Source organism: Micromesistius poutassou, assembly GCF_964030765.1.
Source record: "Micromesistius poutassou genome assembly, chromosome: 1".
Lineage (NCBI taxonomy): Eukaryota > Metazoa > Chordata > Actinopteri > Gadiformes > Gadidae > Micromesistius > Micromesistius poutassou.
This window is the reverse complement of record NC_140271.1, coordinates 9,500,644-9,522,217: the sequence shown is the minus strand read 5'-3', so window position 1 is coordinate 9,522,217 and position 21,574 is coordinate 9,500,644. Positions and strand designations below refer to the sequence as shown.

The 21,574-nt window shown below is 41.2% G+C and overlaps 1 protein-coding gene across 1 annotated transcript; it reads left to right on the top strand.

Moving 5' to 3' along the window:
* The first annotated feature begins 1,129 nt into the window (after positions 1-1,129).
* gspt1l (G1 to S phase transition 1, like) lies at positions 1,130-21,302 on the top strand. Its single transcript, XM_084488582.1, has 15 exons — positions 1,130-1,556; positions 4,366-4,422; positions 6,872-6,916; positions 7,472-7,720; positions 7,922-7,955; positions 15,132-15,209; positions 15,771-15,951; positions 16,167-16,321; positions 16,613-16,753; positions 17,088-17,181; positions 17,389-17,469; positions 18,251-18,424; positions 18,641-18,730; positions 19,241-19,409; positions 20,745-21,302. The coding sequence occupies exons 1-15, from the start codon at positions 1,364-1,366 to the stop codon at positions 20,795-20,797; spliced, it is 1,794 nt and encodes a 597-aa protein (XP_084344708.1). The 5' UTR covers positions 1,130-1,363; the 3' UTR covers positions 20,798-21,302.
* The last annotated feature ends 272 nt before the right edge of the window (positions 21,303-21,574 follow it).

Genomic DNA, 21,574 nt, shown 5'->3' with positions numbered 1-21,574 from the left:
CTATATGTATGTATGTGTGTGTGCATGTGTGTATTGTAATGATTTGACGGGTTATGAAATGGAAGACAGAGGGACTTTCAAACACACATCACACAAAATCCCTCCTCCAACAGCACCGTTCCACCGTAAAACACAGGGGCTTCCGTTGACCACCTGAGACCCCAACTTCCTGTTCCACAGTCTCACACCAAAACAAGACATCAAAACACTGATACGTTTGAAAAGTATACAGCAGACCTTCAATATTCTTTAACTAATGCATGCCTTACAGCATGCTGGAATAAACGGCACAATCTGGGACACTACATAGACCCAGCCTGAGGGGTTCAGCTGGCCCCAGCAACCCATGCATAGTCTTCCCCCTGGATCAGCAGGTTGAGGAGGGGGAGCTGAGGGAGCCGTTTCTGTCGCCATCAGGTGGCCCATTGAGTGCCACAACTACAGGAGTCACCAACTCTTGCCCCTCGTGACACTGGCAGTGAGGGCATTCGACTGGACCCAGTGATGGGGTGATAGGTGCCACTTCTGACGCCAATGTAATAATTTATGGAATTATGATAAATTGAAGACGCAAAGTGACTTCCATTTATGTGTACAACAGACTTAAACATTCTTTAACTGATGCCGCCCTTAGAGCATGCTGCAATTATTTGCACACTCTGTGACTCCACAGTATGTATGTATGTATGTATGTATGTATAGATGGATGGATGGATATGTTATGTTATGTTATGTTATGTTATGTAATGATGGTGGTGGGTGGGACCTCAAATAAAAGGAAAACCCTTAATAAACCTACATAACCTAATATATTAAATATTTGTGATGATGATGGGTTAATGTTTACAGCTAAGAGTTTGAAAATTGCTCTTAAAATATGAAAAGTAGAATGACAAGATTGACAAAAATATATAAGGCTTCTGCCCGGCGTACTAAAAATGGGTCCCTTCAATTGAGGGACCACTGACGTAAATTGTCGTTTTTTTCTTTTAACGGAAATGTAGTTTTTTTTCGGGATATGTAGTTTTCTAGTTTTCAACGACATCTACAGTGCATTCTGTGAACTTGCAAACAGAACTCCATATCCCAGTGCTCACACCGGTCTGCGCGATCGATTGACGGGAGTCAGCCGCTCACGCGGACTTTCTCTGGAACTATTGAGTCGTCCGTCCCGCACGCTCGTTTACCGAGAGAATCCGTCGCTTTTATCTCCACGGAACAGTCAACATCAGAATAAGCGCTCGACTGACGAGTATTTGTTTCGCTTTAAGGGTCGAGATCAACAGCGCTATTCGGACAGACTACAGCGTAGATCAGGAACTGCGTATCTGAAGTCTCACATTAGTTTCAACCGAAGACCCCGATGGACCCGAGAGGAGCTGCCCCCGATTCCTGGGAACAGGAGGACGACGTGGAGGCCACGGTCGTGGGTCCTCTCGAATCGGCACTCTCAGATTTAAACGTGAATGCCAGGAACTTTGTCCCGAATATAAACGCTGCTGAGTTTGTTCCGACCTTCGCTGTTAAGAAGCCCACGGAAAACCACGACCACGACGGTATGTTTGCAGTCACGTTGAGGAGCTACGTTAGCTAGCGCTGTTTGAATAGCATGTAAGCCGCCTAGCTACTCGGGAGAGACACACGTCCGCGGAACACTCCCGACCGCTGAGTGAGATGGTGGTTTCTCCCCCACAACATTACAAAGTTTAATTGTGCTTATATATACAGAGTTGTCGAGCAAGCCGGCTTACTCGGTGAAAGATTAACAATTTGTCTGAATTGTTAAATATAAAGTCGGTATGGGGTGGCACTGGCAACGTCAACCTCCTACTGAGCCAGCTGACGTTTGTCTTTATAATTACTTTACCGTTATGTGTAATGATAGATAGATAGATAGGGCAGGTCGGGGTGCTGATCAACATCGATTGGCAGTTTTTTTTTTATACTAGCGTCCCTAATTACGAAAAGGGAAAACCCTACTCAAACAGCAGTAGGACAAAGTTTAGGCTGTCGTCTAACTTCATGACGTGAACGATAAAGGTGAGCTGTCGTAGGGGTGACTCCTTCAGGCAAACTTTTAAGGGGTAAATGTGGAGAAAGCAAGTCACAATATTGTGTGCTTCATAACTTGACACATTTATTTATTAATAAATCCATGAATCGATATAGGAATAGTTATTTCGTTTATAGATTAACACGTAAGACTTATTTTAACGTGATTAAGTTTAGCCCTCAAAGGTCATTTTAAAAGTATTTCGATGTACTTTTAATGCAGGTTATTCCAGTTGAGCATTAATCCGCCCCAATTACTTGCCCTTTTACTGGATGTTGATTAAAGAAACGTGTGGTATCTAACCAAACAAAAAAAACACAGTTCATGTCATAGGTTGCAAACTAATGTGGACATAAGAGGTAGCATTTTTACTTTAACTAGGCTATCAATCTAAGGTAACAATCTGTTTGAAAATTACAGATGATCCCAAAAGCTTGCCAGTCTTGGACAATTGGTTTATAGAAGTTAGCCGTTAGAAATCGGCTGTTAGCCGATAGAAATAATGCCGACAATTCCCTTAAAGGCCTTTCACAGAAATTAAATAAAGCCTGTTGTGAAAAGTAGAACCGCTACTTTAGAGCATATGAAAGCAAGGGATGACTTGGCGAGGGATAATGTTCACTTTTTTTTTTTTTAGCACTCTTGAGGTGGTTCATGAAGCATCTCTTGAATACATAAGCCACGCCTACAGGTTATAATTTACTCAGGTAAACCTTCGGTCTCTCTTGCTCTGGGCGGAATGGCAAAGAGGCCATGCTTGTAGGGTCTGACTTATCTCAAATCTATAAAACTGTACATCGTCAGAGCCCGTCTACGAGAGGCTTGTTGGCACTCTATTGAGCCCCGTTGTATCGAACTTGGTTGCAGTTCCATTATAATTCCACTGGGGGTGATCGCGGGCGAGTGCAGATTGAATGGGGGTCTATGGGTCTACTCTAGACGGCTAAATGTATCTCTTTCACCTGCTTGTCGTTGAAATATCGCAGATTTTTTTGTAGATTCCGCAAGTTCAGTATAGATTATAGTTCAGAAGTCGAATGAATGAGTACTTTTGCCCTTTCGATTTCTTACAGTTTGGGCCTTACACGCTAGCATTCTGCTAATGAATGCTGATTGGTCAGAGACTCTGCTTGATGGCATCTGAAGCTAAAGAAGAATCAGAAACATTATCTTAAGTAGGACTTTCCGTCTAAGTTAATTGTTATATGTAATATATAGTATATTATATAGATTATGTATATTATATGTACGGAAGTGCCAAAGTGACTCAGAACTTGCCGTAAAGCAGGACCTCTTGCAGTATGAAAGTATGTGATGTCATCTTTTTGAACAGATTTTTAGACCAGATAAATGAACTTAAAAAAATCGATATTATTCAGCTGCGTGTATTATCTTAGCCCCCCCCTTTTGAATGCAACTATTAAATTACTTGACAAAAAATTACACCTTGAGAAAAGTTGAATTTGAGGGTGAAACTCAGAGTCCCATTCATTGTGCACTCGCCTGCGAGTGCCCTCGCATGGACAGAGATGGGTTACTGCAACCAGTTCAAGAACCGGAAGTTACCAGAGAGTGCCGGTTCTCTTCCTATTAGATATTCTCTGATATCGTGTTGTGTTGACCACTCTGTGTAGAAGAAGAAGCTATTCCGGACTGTTGTTAGCATTACAAATATGTGGTCCAATGAGGTACTGATGTTAGCTTGAATATCATGTGGTCTAAATAAAGCATAGAATAAACTAATTTACATCACATGTGAAAACGAAAACTAATTCAGTTTGTCATCAACCTACTGTTGGTCCATATAGACCGAACTTCTGAAAAAGCACAGCAAAAAAGCAGACATGGTGCAATTCTAATAATAATTCAGCAATTCGAAAAGCATGCACTCCTGTGGGGAAGGAAAAAACAAGCATGTGTGACTCAAACCACAACCACATAGCTCCTAGCCATGTAGTCCCCAGCCATGTAGTTCCCAGCCACAGTGAATAACAACATAAAATGGCAGTTACAAAGTAAATGCTATGCGAAAAATGCTAAATTACATTAAAAATAATAAACTCCCTGTCCTTAAAGTCAGGTGGGCTGGCGTGGACACCTAGTTTGTTTTTTAATTTAATTTCTGAAACGGGTAAATTGGTTAAACAAAACATATTCTGTGTTACAATGAATGTGCTTTATATTCATTAATTGTACAAGTAACATTCTGGATGAAAGAAAGCCAGATATGCTGGCCCCCTCCAGAATAACTGTTGAAATAACGCTATGTGGTTTGAATTTTTTTTAAATTGAAGATATTCCATATTCAACAGATATTCAAGCTCTGAACGACAGCGATCTGATGCGGGGAACTAAAGACGAGATCGACGGTAGGTGTCCCGTGTGTAGTGATGTATATCTGGCCAGCCGTATGTCTGGTAGCAGCATGATTGTAATTCACCTCTTCTGTAGAAGTAATGACCAAAGTACCCTGCACTAAGCAACCAAGAAAAATGAAATATATGCCTTTAACACATATGTCTCACATTTCAAAATGTCTGTAACAGATTAAATCGCTGTTAAGAAGTGTATCTCGCTAGCTCTACAACAGTATATGGCAGGTTAAAAACTGAGGAGCAAGTGGAGCGTGTGTGTCACGCAGGTTAATCTTACTTTCCATATGTGTACATTGGTTAACTACAGTGTTTCCCATTATCAATCAATCAATTTTAATTTATTTAAAAGGGACAATGTACAGTTAGAACATAAATGTTGCCATTTGATGCACTATACCAGATTATAGCTTTAAGCTAATTTGCATCTGTAGTCCCTTGGCAGGTCTCAAAAAATACAACACAATAATAAGACAAATTAAACAGTATACAGGGATAAAACACCACAACAACATGGCTACACACGTCTGCGTGCAACCCCCCCCCCCTCTCATCCCACCCACGCCCACACCTATACCCACACACACAGAAAAAGAAGTCTAAGGACCAACTTAGTGGTTGCAGAGCTGAGCAGCTTTTAACAGATTTTTTAGGTTAGATTTGAAGACTCTGAGAGAGCTACTGCTCCTTACGGCTTCAGGTAAGGTATTCCACTGGTTTGTGGCTCTTACAGAAAAAGCAGATTGCCCAGCTACAGTGCGGCGAAATGGTATGGTACAATCTCGTATGGAGGATATTCTAATTCTATTCTATTAATTACTTAGATTGTGGTGGCCCGCCATGGTCTAATTTGTCCCGCCACAGTCTCAGAATGAACCGAAAAAAATTCTTACACTTCTCATAATAACATAATTAAGATCTGTAATAGGGCTGGGCAATAAAACGATAATGATATGTATTGCGATAGACACGTAATCAATATCAATAGAAAATGCGTTCGATAGAAGGTTTTGATAATTTTTTTCCTCGTTGGAAGTTAACGGAGCAAAGAGTCTAGCTCCGCTTTGAACCAAAGGTTGCGAAGCAAGGTTGGTTGCATGAACAAAGGCACGCGTCCTCTGATACCTGTGGAGAGCAACGTATGGAGCGACACGCCAATCATAACAGTATCAAGTTTGGCTGCGCCATCTCGTCTCGCGTGTATGTTTCATAACAGAAACAGCGAGATGTGAGAAACGAAAGATGAGTACCGCAACGAGTGAGGAAATTGTAAATAATATATATGAAGATAGTTCTTCTCAGATCTGTTTTTATCAATAATTATCGATATCGACCGATATGAAACACTTACAGTATATTGTGATACAGTTTTCAGCCATATCGCTCAGCCCTATCGCCCAGCCCTAGTCCAGAGGCATTTAATTACCAAAGGGCATTAGAGCTGTTTTTCTTAAAGCCCAGGAAGATGAAATGTCCGAATTCGGGGTGCAAAGTTTGTAAATAGGGATGATGGGATTAATTATTTATTATTTTATTTTCTAAAAAATAAACTAGTTCAACACAGTTAACCACGTTTGCTTAATTTCTTTGATGGTTCAGATGTATGCTCTAGTTGATTTTGTGTTTTCACCATTCGTATCTATACAACCAATGTGTTTATGATTAAAGTGTTTACAAGATCACACAGGTCTTCATAGATCTAGCCTCTTAATTTTGCTTTCAAAGTGCACCAGATTGATGCATTTAACTTTAAAATGTAAAAAAAAAATCTTCCGGGGGACCATGCCCCCGGACCCCCCTAGAGGGTCCGAGATACACCCACCATAGTCTTTCAAAATCCTGTGGGAAACACTGAACTATTACAAGATAATTTTTTTTAACAAGTGCTCATGTACTCGTTGAGATTTGGACCGAATCCATGGAAGAATGGCGCCTATGTCCTATCTATTCTATTCATTATTCTATGGGTGTATTTAAACAAAAAAACAAACATATTCAAACCGAGCAAGACTTGCACATTGGACACACAGCATTGTAGGTTAGACAATTTAATGCATAGTAATTCACCAGCAGCTCAGCTTGTATGTTTATTTAAAACAATACAACATGCGTAAACCCTGGTTATATGTCAGAGGAAGGTATGAAAAAATAGATAGCGCCCAAACCTAGACACAGCCCACTGGCACACATTGTCTTTAGATAGGAATTTAGTGAAGGTGCATCGCTTATAGACATCTTGATTGCTGCTGACTCAAAGGATCATGACAAATTATTGGTTATATATATTTTTGTTTTCTTGATGTATAGAAATGCAGCTTTTAAGACATTAACTTTCACTAAACCCTTCTATGTGTTCTATATATGGGACTAAATATAGAAAAAAATCGATTTATTCATAGAGGTGTAATTATTCAGCATTTTAGTTAACAAATCTTTTTCCATTTAGGAGAGATTGAAACGATTGCCAAGATGGAAGAGTCAGAAACTGAAGGTATGTCCTACATGTTTGTTGTGTGATTAGCTAAGATGATCAGAAGCTGTTAATTTCCATTCCAAACTATTTTGTTTAGAGGCAAGAAAACAGAAGTTAAGATATTGCGTCATTAATGAGCCTGGATAACCCTTGTAGCAAGGTCCATTCTTCACGCCACCTAGGAGGCTGACACATTTCCCCTAGGTGACTTTTATTGGGCTCCTCCAGACAAAGGACGCAGGGTGGTGATGTTGAAGCCGGTCTATTGCAAGGTCTGGGTTGTAATGATACATGGCCTGGTGCTACATTTTGCCATGTAGCAGAACTCCCTGAGTGTGTGTAGAGCTGGCTGGTTTAACCTGTGCACACTGCTCAATGTGCAACAGTTGTCAAGCCCCACCCAGCCCCAGAGTCCAATCAGTCTCGGCCAGGTGAGGCTGCTTAAACCAGCCATCAACCACACACCCTAGCACAACCCTAACTCATCGACCGAGTTGCTAAAGATAGACCATGTACGCTATTGGTAATGATCAGCAAAGTTGGCTTTATTTCAAAGTGTTTTTGTCTGTATAGCTATGGTGGAGAATGGGGTTACAGAGATGACCACAGAGGAGGCATGGGACCAAAAATTGGCAGAGCCAAATGAAGCGGAACCAGGGGGCGGGCCTGAGCCGGACGGGGGACCAGCAGAGGTGGAGGTCACAGTGGTGACCCCAGAGATGGTCGAGGAAGAGGAGGAAGTGCCAAAGCCAAAGGTTGCACCTGCCCAGCCTGATGCCCCCAAGAAGGAACATGTCAACGTTGTGTTCATCGGCCATGTAGGTCAGTGGTCACATGCTCATTCTCTTGTCCTTAAAGCAATGATAAGCTGAAAGCTGGCCTATCTAGAACACCTATCTCCAGCTATATGATTGGTGGTTATGATGGTGGTATGATGTTGAGGATTAACATCATACCTCAAATCACAGACCTTGCCGTCACTGTCTATATTATAATATATATATGTACATTTTGTTCTTCCAGATGCTGGTAAATCTACAATTGGCGGCCAAATCATGTGAGTAGAATGTTCCTTGTTACTACAAAAAGTTTAAAAAAGTTATTTAAATGCTGATGTCAGGAGTCTGATATATTTGAACTTCAATTTGCCACACTTCCACCTTCACCCCTTTATCCACCACGCAATAGGGCTGAACGATTTCAGGAAAAGATCAAATTGCGATTTTTCTGGTAGATATTGCGATTTCGATTTGATCCACGATTTTCTTCAAATCAAGCTTCAGTGCAATATTCACAATGAAAAGTAATATTTACAAACATGACATCATACCATTAAAACATTACATGCCATTACTCTAATGCAAGAATGAAAACTAAAGGTAAGAATTGATTTCAAATGTATTTATTAAGAAACATGCATGTAAACTAAAGTCCTTGACCAGCAGTTGTAACAACTGAAGAACTAAAAGAGCCATCTTTGACTGTCTTAACTAGTAGAGCAAATAATCCTTAATTTTGTCAAGTTAAAAGAGTTAAACAAAATACAAAAGAAACTTTACAGTAAATGAAATTGAAAAGTAATGGTAATTAAAACTGCGCGCAGTGATGAACGGGACCTCGTAACATGTGCGCTGCCACGAGGTCCCGTTCATCACTGCGTGCAGTTTTAATTTTAATTTTTAGCGAATTCATGTAATCTGTAGAAGCAGATGAGATACATTCCCTAGGAGGACTTTGTTGAAATACAAGGCGAAAAAGTGAAAAAATTCCATTCAAAATGGCCAACTTTGACGGCACGCCACGGACACGCCCTTCAACGTACAGTCACAAATAACACGGCGTTGGTTCAGCTCCATTTCATGACTGTACTGACCAATTGTGAAGCAGGTCCGATAAATTCCCTAGGAGGAGTTCGTTCAAATACAAGGCGAAAAAGTGAAATTTGCCGGTAAAAAAGTGAAATTTGCCGGTAAAAGTGCAAATTAAAAAAGAAAACAGCTGACTTCCGGTGGGTTTTGGGGCATGGTTCCAAGAGGCTTTTCTGTAGGTATTGGCATGTTGTACGTGCATACCGAGTTTCATATATATTGGTGAAACGTGGCGCAGGGGCTGTTTTTTAAAGATCCTGTAGGGGGCGCTACACACATGACAACCACGATCTTTGGTATGTGAGCTACAGGCAACAGTCTACACGTGTCCTGTGAATTTCATATTCATAACTATTACGGTCTCCGCAGAGTGATTTACCCTCCTCTGGCGGCCATGTTGTTTTTCCAATCGACTTAATTTGATTTGAGCAGTTATGACTTTGGTCCCTAAAGGCCACTGAGTTGGTCCCGCTCAAATCAAACATTGGGTCTATGAACTGTGGCTATTTTAGTAACAGGCCACGCCCATTTTGAAGCCACGCCCCATAATTTATTTTTTTTACTCTATCTTGTTCAGAATTTGATTCTGAACAACTTTTGTATCTGGGTCAACATCATAGGAGTGAAAGTTGGTGTTGATATGAGCAATTAACTTTTGAGCAATTTTTAACCACACCCATTTTAGAACTAAAAGGCTCATGGGAGCTTTAAACTTTATTGTACAGACTAATCCTTATGTCAGATTGAAGATAATGGGCCATCGATGATATGTGCCAAAGGATTTTTGTCAATGTCGAAAAACCTGGGATCCTTGGGGAATTTGCTGTTTTTAACATAATTCAAAATGGCGGAAAATCTGGCAACCCGGAAATGTTCAGTTGAAGAGACTTTTTTGTTCATCATGAGGATTTGCATGTGTGTGCAAAGTTTCATGAGTGTACGTCAAACCGGTGGCGTGTGCTGCTTGTTTCCGTTTGAATTTTTGGACAGTTGCTATAGCGCCACCTTGGGGCCAATCAGAATTTGACGGCTAGAATATCTAAGTTACAGCAGTCCCCGCAAATGTGCCAAATAAAAATGAGTTTTCGTATATGTTCAAGGGGGGAAAAATGCAGTCGAAGTGGACTAAAAAGAATAATTAAAACTGCGCGCAGTGATGAACGGGACCTCGCGCCGGCTTGCAGCCGCCACTACGAGGTCCCGTTCATCACTGCGCGCAGTTTTAAAAAAAAATCGCGCCGGCTTGCGGCCGCGTCACGTGCCGTCGTAACATGTGTGCTGGCAAGATGTGCACATGTTAGGACCGCACGTGACGCAGCCGCAAGCCGGCACGAGGTCCCGTTCATCACTGCGCGCAGTTTTAAAAAAGCACAGTTTTAAAAAAAATTCGCAAATTGATGTAATCTGTAGAAGCAGAGGTGCCCTGTGGTGTCCTACTGATTGTTTTGACATTAACATGTAAGACCACATTTAACTGAATTACATGTTGTAACAACTTTAACTAACATTATTAACCCTACATCAATGATCCGATAAATTCCCTAGGAGGAGTTAGTTCAAATACAAGGCGACGGAATTCAAAAATGGCCAACTTTGACGGCACGCCACGGCCACGCCCTTCAACGTACAGTCACAAATAGCACGGCGTTGGTTCAGCACCATTTTTTGACTGTACTAACCAATTGTGAAGCAGATGCGATAAATTCCCTAGGAGGAGTTTGTTCAAATACAATGCGAAAAAGTGAAATTCCATTCAAAATGGCCAACTTTGACATCACGCCACGGACACGCCCTTCAACGTACAGTCCCAAATAGCACGGCGTTTATTCAGCACCATTTCATGACTGTACTGACCAATTTGGAAGCAGATTCGATAAATTCCCTAGGAGGAGTTAGTTCAAATACAAGGCGACGGAATTCAAAAATGGCCAACTTTGACGGCACGCCACGGACACGCCCTTCAACGTACAGTCACAAATAGCACGGCGTTGGTTCGGCACCATTTATTGACTGTACTGACCAATTTTGAAGCAGATCCGATTAATTCCCTAGGAGGAGTTCATTCAAATACAAGGCCAAAAAGTGAAAAAAATTCAAAATGGCCGCCGAGAGTGAAAATGAAAAAATTAAAATTTCCGACTTCCGGTGGGTTTTGGGGCATGGGTCCAAGAGGCTTTTCTGTAGATATTGTGACCTTGTACGTGCTTACCGAGTTTCATACATATTGGTGAAACGTGACGTAGGGGCTGCATTTTAAAGTTCCTGTAGGGGGCGCTACACACATGAGAAACACGATTTTTGGTATGTGAGCTACCGGCACCAGTCTACACGTGTCCTGTGAATTTCATATTCATAACTATTACGGTGTCCGCAGAGTGATTTTGAGCCTCTGGCGGCCATGTTGTATTTTAAATCGACTTAATTTTTGGTGAGCAGTTAGAACTTTGGTACCTAATGGCCATTGAGTTGGTCCCGCTCAAATCAAACATTGCGTCTATGAACTGTGGCTATTTTAGTATCGGGCCACGCCCACTTCGATGCCACGCCCCATTTGAAAAATTGTTGACTTAGTCTTGTTCAGAATTTGATTATGAACAACTTTAGTAGAGAGGTCCAACACCATAGGAGTCCAATTAATGTAGATATGTGCAATTTACTATTTTTGGGGTGAAAAACACACCCCTTTTTGAACTCAATGGCTCATGGGTACTTTGAAATTTATCCTACAGACTAATCCTTATGTCAGATTGAAGATAATGGGCCATAGATGATATCTGCCAAAGGATTTATGTCAAAGTCGAAAAACCTGGGATTCTTGGGGAATTAATTGTTTTGAACTAAATTCAAAATGGCGGGAAATCTGGCTACCGGAAGTGCTAAGTTAGTATCTGCAAATTTCTTCATTATGAGGATTTGAATATGTGTGCAAAGTCTCATGAGTTTAGGTCCAACCGGTGACGAGTTATGCTTGTGCAAACGTTGAAATTTTGGCATAGTTGGTATAGCGCCACCTAGGGGCGAATGTGAATTTGAGGGCTAGAATATCAAATTTTTCACCAGTCCCACAAAATGCACCAAGAAAAAATGAGTTTTCGAATATGTGCAGGGGGGGAAAAATGCAGTCGAAGATGAGGGAAAATAAGAATAAGAATAAACACGAGGGTTTCAATAGGGTCCTTGCCAAGTTTGGCTCGGTCCCTAATAAGAATAATCGGACCAAAAACAATAGGGACCTTGCCAGTTCTGGCTCGGTCCCTAAAAACGAAAATAAGACGACGGAATTCAAAACGGCCAACTTTGACGGCACGCCACGGACACGCCCTTCAACGTACGGTCACAAATAACACGGCGTTGGTTCAGCTCCATTTCATGACTGTACTGACCAATTGTGAAGCAGGTCCGATAAATTCCCTAGGAGGAGTTCGTTCAAATACAAGGTGAAAAAGTGAAATTTGCCGGTAAAAAAGTGAAATTTGCCGGTAAAAGTGCAAATTAAAAAAGAAAACAGCCGACTTCCGGTGGGTTTTGGGGCATGGGTCCAAGAAGATTTTCTGTAGGTATTGTCATGTTGTACGTGCCTACCGAGTTTCATACATATTGGTGAAACGTGGCGCAGGGGCTGCTTTTTAAAGATCCTGTAGGGGGCGCTACAAACATGACAACCACGATTTTTTGTATGTGAGCTACAGGCACCAGTCTACACGTTTCCTGTGAATTTCATATTCATAACTATTACGGTCTCCGCAGAGTGATTTTGAGCCTCTGGCGGCCATGTTGTTTTTCCAATCGACTTAATTTTACTTGAGCAGTTAGAACTTTGGTCCCCAAAGGCCACTGAGTTGGTCCCGCTCAAATGAAACATTGTGTCTATGAACTGTGGCTATTTTAGTAACAGGCCACGCCCATTTTGAAGCCACGCCCCATTCGAAATTTTTTTGACTTTATCTTGTTCAGAATTTGATTCTGAACAACTTTAGTAGAGGGGTCCAAGATCATAGGAGTCCAATTCATGTAGATATGTGCAATTTGCCAATTTTTGGGTAAAAACCACACCCCTTTTCGAACTCAATGGCTCATGGGTACTTGCTACTTTAGTGTACAGACTAATCCTTATGTCAAATTGAAGATAATGGGCCATAGATGATATGTGCCAAAGGATTTTTGTCAAAGTCGAAAAACCTGGGATCCTTGGGGAATTGACTGTTTTTAACTAAATTCAAAATGGCGGGAAATGTGGCTACCGGAAGTGCTAAGTTAGTATCTGCAAATTTGTTCATCATGAGGTTTTGCATGTGTGGCAAAAGTTTCATGAGTGTAGATCCAACCAGTGACGAGTTATGCTTGTGTAAACGTTGAAATTTTGTCATAGTTGCTATAGCGCCACCTTGGGGCCAATGTGAATTTGACGCATAGAATATCTAATTTACAGCAGTCCCCACAAATGCACCAAGTAAAATTGAGTTTTTGTATATGTTCAGGGGGGGAAAAATGCAGTCGAAGACGAAGGAAAAGAATAATAATAATAATCGGACCAAAAACAATAGGGACCTTGCCAGTTCTGGCTCGGTCCCTAATAAAATAAACTCTTACTAAAATAAAATGACCCTACCTCTTGCCTTCTGAAAAATATGTCAGACATAATAGGTGGGCTATGGCTCAGCAGCACCCAAATATTGCACATCTATTCTGTAAACCAGGGGTGTCAAACTCAAACTGTACAGTGGGCCAAAATTGAAGTCTTGGACAAGTCGCGGGCCAGAGTTGTTGACGGGTGGGGGGGGGGTTGCGATCTGTCGGAGTTGACGCACCAGGGTTACCGCGCCAAGACGCGCGTCAACGCGTTAACGCTGAAATGCGATATGCCGGCGGGCCAATTACTTTACATTAATTGGGGACATTACATCATAACAGGGTCCGCGGTCTGAATTGTTGACGGGGGGAGACTTTTCACTGGACTTTTTCGTCATGCACTCGTCGTGCAAATGCCTGTGGTGATTTTTCAAGTGCCGGTATAAATAGTTGACAACAGATCTCGACAGGAACACGGAAGAAACCGCGGCTTTGGCGATCACAAGATCGCGTTGTCTGAAATCGCAATTTCGATCAGAAAACGATAAATCGTTCAGCCCTACCACGCAAGATACATGAGCAGTGTTTCCCCTATAATTGTACAGGCCTGGTGAGCCCACCAGGCCAACTCAGACCCCCGACAGGCCAAACAACCATAACAAATATAAGATTAAAATGCAATATATAGTTATTATAATAACATCGCTGTTATCTTGATGTGAGTGCCATTGCCAACAGAGTGTGGCACGGGGCCGCATACACATCAATTATTGGATAAACTCCTCAAGAGTAGTGGAGGGAATGAGGGCGATGTTAAGCAGGGAGGGGAGGTAAGTAAGTAATAACAGGATGAAGGCTCACACATTTACCAACTCTAAGGGGGGGGGGGGGGGCCTATTGGTCTGTTGAAGTGTTGTTGGGCTGTGAGAAGGGCCATTTGAGGTTGGAAACCTAGGTCTGTCAGGGAGCAGGATGAGAACAGGATGACGGTGAAACATTTCTATCTGGCAATTAATACAATCCTCAACAGCCTGTAAAAAATCGACCTTGGATGTGTCACCTTTTCACAAAACGGAAATCGCCTTGATTGTGTACAGTTCCGTTCAACTCGAATGATTTGCTATTTGATTGTTGTGTGAAAAAACGCAACCAACGATGGGATTCAATGTAAAATGACTTTACAACGCACGTTGTGGGTCAGTGCTCTCATCACCAAGGACAACATGGCTAGTTATATTAATGTTGTCGAGAGGCAGCGTTAATATAATATCCTTTTGTGCTTATTATTTACTTGGTAGAATGCCCTCTAGTGGACTGAACGTTTAATAGTGGCGATGGCAAAGCATACATTTTAGAAATCCTAATGGAGGAACAGTGACAGCTCTACTGTGTTCATAATGTGCTATGTTTTTCATAGTTCATAGTTAGTTTTATGCAATAATTGCACTTTATCCAAGTAATCCTCTATTTTGGATCACTGTGTTTAAAGTCTGGATACGCGAATATAAATTGTAGACCGTCTGCTACGCCATCTGACCCAAGCAAACCGCATCAATCTGCCCTCCCACACGCCTCGTCCGTCTAGGGTTTTTTCAGTGCTCCAGGCCTGAAAATAATTATTGGAAACACTGAGTTTGAACTGGAATTGAACAGAGTTGCTTTATTTTATTTTGAATAGACAAATATCTACCAAACAGGTTGTGTGTGTCTAGCAAATAACAACTTACAAATGTGTTGCTTCCCAAACCGGTTGACGCTGAACTGACTTGTGTGTTTATTTTTTCTCTACCTGAAAGGTATCTTACAGGAATGGTGGAAAAGAGAACTCTGGAGAAATATGAGAGGGAAGCCAAGGAAAAGAATCGGGAAACCTGGTAAGAACATTGACCTGCAATACCGTTTTTTAAGTTCATTCTTGCCAGTTATAAAGTGCTTATTCCCAGGTTCAATCAGGGGGCAAATATGGGATTTTCAGTGCTGATACTGAAATTCCTTGCCGATATGTGATGTTGTTAAATGCTTAACAAATGTAGCCAAAAAATAAAAGAGAAATTATTAACAGATGCATATTACAAAATTAATTAGATGACAACATGTGTCATGTACAAATAAAAATGTATTTTGGGCTGACAGTTCTAGAAAGGAGGGGGGAGGGGTGTTACCCACAGGTTATGACCCACAGCAAATTTGTGCTATTTATTTTGTACAGTCGTTGTATAGGAGCATTTTACGGAGCCATGTGTTATAATATAGTTGTCCAAAAAGCTTTACCATCTGTGGAACATTGGCATTTACTTCTGTTTTCTTTCAACTACAGTCTTCATTCATTAACGGTGATAAAATAGTGTATTGCACTATGTGGACAAACATATACGACATATAACCACTTTCATAAAGACAAGACAAGATTGGAGCCAACGCTGTATCTTGTGCAGGTATCTGTCTTGGGCTCTGGACACAAACCAAGAAGAGAGGGACAAGGGCAAGACGGTGGAGGTTGGAAGGGCCTACTTTGAGACGGAGAAAAAGCACTTTACCATTCTGGACGCCCCAGGACACAAAAGCTTTGTGCCCAACATGATTGGCGGAGCGTCGCAAGCTGATCTTGCTGTATTGGTGAGTCCAGGACTGCCATGTTGTTGATTATTAATATAAATAATAATAATTTATACATGGATCCTTTTGATTCACTCTAGTGTAATGCCACCTTTCAGGTCCAAGTGTGTTGGACCTAATGTTGATATTGTTTTAAATAACCAAATGACAATGAATATTGTTTGAACTGCTTGATGATCTGGCCGTAATCCTATAAACTCTGTGTCTGACGGCAGGTGATCTCTGCGAGGAAGGGGGAGTTTGAGACGGGCTTTGAGAAGGGTGGTCAGACACGGGAGCATGCCATGCTCGCCAAAACAGCCGGGGTGAAGCACCTCATAGTCCTGGTCAACAAGATGGATGACCCCACAGTCAACTGGAGCCTCGAGAGGTAGGTGGAGACGGCTGGCTGGGCAGCTCCTCCTCATTTTATAAAAGGGAAGTGTATAGAATCTTTGGAGTACTGCTATTAAAGATTTGTTTAATCGACATTGTGACCTTTGCACTGTTGCTCATGTCATTGTTTTGCATAGCATTTACATTAATCCTGAATCATTTCTCCTTGCCAGGCCGATTGACCGTAACATTGGTATTGTAATGCCTTGTGTGCATTGATAATTGTGGAAAGATTGCAGGCTTTTTGAAAAATCTTTGTTCATGGCCATGTTCCTTGTACGCGCAGGTATGAAGAATGTAAGGAGAAACTAGTGCCATTTTTGAAAAAGGTGGGCTTCAACCCCAAGAAGGACATCTACTTCATGCCATGCTCAGGCCTGACAGGAGCCAACTTGAAAGAGCCTGTAGATATGTGCCCCTGGTATACGTGAGTCCCTTTGTCATACTCGTACCCTACACAATGAAACCTTATCTTTCATGGCGCATTATTGTGGATTATTGTGAAAACATCCAAAGATGTGGAGCTTGTGTTGCAAATATTTTCCCTTGACGATTGGTTATGTAGAACTATAAGGAATTATGAACATATTACATTACCAATAACATTTAATTAATTGTATGAATGTAGTATATCCTTCGGACCAGTCAGTATTCGGGCAATACTGATTGGCCACTTGATTTGGCTAGCTAAGTAGGTTGATGTATCAACCTGTATCTAATGTATCTATTCTCACATATATACTGTTGTGCTTATATTTCAGAGGTTTACCATTCATTCCACATCTGGACAATTTGCCATCTTTAAGCAGATCAAGTGATGGCCCTGTCAGATTACCAATTGTAGACAAATACAAGGTAAGGATCACCAGTTCACGCATACAGCTGTTATCAATCCCGTTGGAGCCAATACTTTTGACAGTATCACTGCTAATATTTTTAGATTATTATTAATTTGGTAATTCATTTTTCTTCTTTTTTACGATAATGTAGTCCATTTAGGTTTGCTGCAGTGAAAATAATGCATATATTTTGATATTCTATACCATACTTTGTTTCTGACAGGATATGGGCACAGTGATTCTAGGCAAACTAGAGTCGGGGATCATCTGCAAAGCACAGCAGCTGGTCATGATGCCAAACAGGGTAACATATCTGCATTATTCTAGCCAATATTGAAGTTTAAAGTATGGAATGGAGGCTAACAATATGCCGGCTGTCCGCAGCAGGGCCTACTACAGGGATTCAAGTTTTCATTTGCCACACCGCCAGGGTTTTAGGTTCAGATAGGCTGTTTTATAGATATAGCAAAAAGAACTGCAGTCATGAAGGTATTCACAGCCCACACGCACCGCCCTCCCCTAGCAGCCGAATTTCTCTAGCTGTTTGCGAGGCACATCATCCGTGGACTAATGAAATAAGGCTTCCCAAGCCATTTGGAGTGAATCCCGGGTCTGGGTCTTACCGTACATGCCATTCATTTTATGACTATGGTGTGCCAATCAAGGTCCCCCCCCCTTAGGTAATGGGGGAAGGTTTTCTGTTGATGGCTAAAAAAGAAAATACGGCACAGGGTCAATTTCAAATGACCACTGTTGCAGTCGCTCAGAGCAATTTTTCTGTAATTTAATTCAATGGGTCAGTAAGCACTGACATCTTCCAGTAGACTTGGAGCAGACAGTAGACCCTCAAATACTTTTCCTGTGAAGCATTGCTCCAATAAGTTGCGCCCACTTGTCTCATTGTGCAGATGCTATCTACACAAATGATGTGTGAAAGCTAAGACTCCACAGAGGCAAACAGTATAAGCTTTATCAAGAAATGTAATGTTCTTTCGGCAAATTTTTGAGATGTACACATTTAATGGCAGTTATTTATCCATGCATCCTGGGGTTCTAATGTTTTTTTTCCCGTGTTCCTGCTGCAGCACGTGGTGGAGGTCCTAAGTCTGCTGTCAGACGACGTGGAGACGGACGAAGCCGTGCCCGGAGAGAACCTCAAGCTGCGGTTGAAGGGCATCGAGGAGGAGGAGATCCTGCCGGGCTTCATCCTGTGCAACGCAGACAACCTCTGCCACTCGGGAAAGACCTTTGATGCCCAGGTGGGTTTAGTTTGATTTGGACCTATGCCCTGGGGCTCAACTTAAACGCTGCGTTGAGTTGTCATCAACAATGAACGTTCAACTCGTGGTTTCAAGAATGACGGAAGGAGTAGCATCTAGCGTTGACCTTCGAGAATCGAAGCATTATGAGACTAATCTAGATTGACTTTCAAAAGTCTAAATGTTTTCTTTCAACTCTTCATTTTTCCTTTGTAGATTGTCATCATCGAACACAAGTCTATCATCTGTCCTGGTTACAATGCAGTACTACACATCCACACGTGCATCGAAGAAATACAAATTACGGTGAGCATGTCTTGATAAGCTGTGTTAATATAGCCGTTCTCATCATGAAATGCATAACTAGCTTGGCCAGTTAATTGTGAATTGATCGGGTAAATTGCATGGGGAGTGAGGGCTGTTCTATGCTCTTTGGACTTTGGTCTGTTTTAAAACGTGTGTGTGTGTGTGTGTGTGTGTGTGTGTGTGTGTGTGTGTGTGTGTGTGTGTGTGTGTGTGTGTGTGTGTGTGTGTGTGTGTGTGTGTGTGTGTGTGTGTGTGTGTGTGTGTGTGTGTGTGTGTGTGTCAAAATGGCAACATGAAGAAAACTAAATTGGTTAGTTTTATTGAATTGATTTGATTGGTTAACTATACTAGCCTACTACAGAGCCTAAAAGTAGGGAACATATTCAAAACTATTAAAACCTGGTGTATCATTTTGGCTTTCATTTATAAGTCACCAATAGGCCTACTTTAGCTTGGCAGACTAACATGTACAGCCTCCACATTTCTGACATTATTGTATTTTCTTTCAAGGCCTTAATCTGTTTAGTGGACAAAAAGTCTGGCGAGAAAAGCAAGACACGGCCGCGCTTTGTCAAACAGGACCAAGTGTGCATCGCCAGACTGCGAGCTGCAGGGACCATATGCCTTGAAACATTCAAAGACTTCCCCCAGATGGGACGATTCACCTTGCGAGATGAAGGTAGGAAAAACAATGCCTGGTTCCAGCATCTGGAATTCTTTTGTACGTGCATTTATAATACTTCTGACAAATGTACTTATTGAAAGTCACTTGGATAAAAGTGTAAATTAAAATATTAAATTACTAATTACTTAATATATATAGATATATATAAATCTAATGGAATACAGCATGATATGGAGGCTTACAGGAATTTAATTACATATTAATTATGAGAAAAGATAAAACAATGATTGCTGAAGAACTACTGCTTCACGGGGAGATGTGGGCTTATTATTAATGTTGGATCAAACAAGAGACGAACAGATAAAATAGAACCTTGACGGGCAAGTGTTGCAACATGAAAATACCTGGACCAAAGGATCTGTTTGAGCTGTACCTGTTAACCAAACTCAGTCTTGTTTTTACTAATTGACTAGCATCAATTAGCCAGACAAGGATGTAAGTCAATCATTGCATATTGATCTTGTTAAAGTTGGAAACATATTGGATATTAATTTCATAATAAAGCGCTCTTCAGCAGAGAACTAATGGGATCATCCTTGGTGGTCATTAAGCTTTTTAAACCTAACAGCAAAACATACTTGCCCAAATACGTTTATTTTGTAGGCATATTTAGTGTATTTAAAAAAATAATAATAATAACTTGCCCGAATGAGCAACTACATGTCACATTTAAGTTGCCCGATCACAGAGTTCACCTGCCCCGGGCAAGCGGGCAACCATTGATGTTGAGGCCTGAGTGTTAACTGAAAACTGACAAGCCAGAACAATGGCGTTAAAGTGAGGCAAAAAGAGATGTTATCCCTGAGTCTTGGTATGATATCCCTGATGACATCCCAAGACTCACGGTTGGAATCCAAAGTGTGCATTGCTTTTGGCTTCAGAGCGCTTCACTGCAGACTCACAATCAACTGACAGATGATCAATGCTGGAGACCAAATTTTTCATTTTTCAGTTTTCACAGGATTCCCTTGTTTTTTTGCGCAATAACTAGATTATAAATTATTTTCATATGCAGCTTGCGAATTCAGAATAAGCAAATATATGCTGTAAATATATTCAGTTTCTTTATAAAATTCTAAATAAAATGCTGTACAGCCTTCTTCAGGGTGAGGAATGTATGTATACCGAAACGTGGGTCAAAATAAAGACGCAGGAAAGGAGAGATTGTGTTAACTGTGGCCTAAGTTATGCTTCTTGTCCAACTCAAGCAGTCATTATATAAAGACAATAGTATTTAATGGTGACACATTGCCTATAAAAAAGCATTGAAGTCCACACAAAGAACATACCGTACCGTTCCTTTGCACTCACTCCGTTCCGTTCCCTCAGGTAAAACCATTGCCATAGGTAAGGTGTTGAAGCTGGTCGCCGAGCGGGACTGAGGAGCCGGGGTCTACTGCGTCGTCCCTGGGGTTGGAAGGCAGGGGGCCGGCCTGTTGTCAGTCTGAGCTTTTTCACAGCCGAACAACTGCAAGTTCCCTGCGGCCCCCACTCCTCCTCGCCAGCCAAACCATGGGGGGAATCGGCTTTTGGGGGTTTCAAACAAAAAAGGACCTCCCGTGTGAAAGGAATACCTGTTTTTTAAGCAAAATGGAAAATCCTAAAATGTCTTATTCTACACGAGTCGGCTTTCTCATATTGAGAGCTCAGTTATACAATTTTTTTTTTCCCAATTTACTTTCTCTGCTCAATTAATGATTCCTAAAGAAATTATTTCCATTTTTTTTTTTTTATCACTTTGAATTGAATCAATAACAATGTATGCAGTTGGAAACAAATGTTTAATCTCCTGGCTAATTGTCTTTTGCTTTCCTTCATGTTTAGTTTATCATTTGTTCTGGCAGTGTGTTGAAGTGTGAACATGAAATAAAGCAAACCAGTATGACAATTAAATGGTCGATATATCGTTGTCTTTCTTTCCCTGACAAATGTACTTATTCTAAGTTGCTTTGGATAAAAGTGTCTGCAAAATGCCCTAAATGGAAATGTTAAATGGAAATATTGATTTGAGATCAAGTAAATCCTTTGGCATCCATCTTCACAAGTCAGATTCTGGGTTTTAGATTTTGTAATCAAGGTCATTGTTTGAAAAGTGTCCATTGGAACCTTTCACAATAAAATAAAGATTATTCTGGCAATTATAGAACATGAAGTAAAGA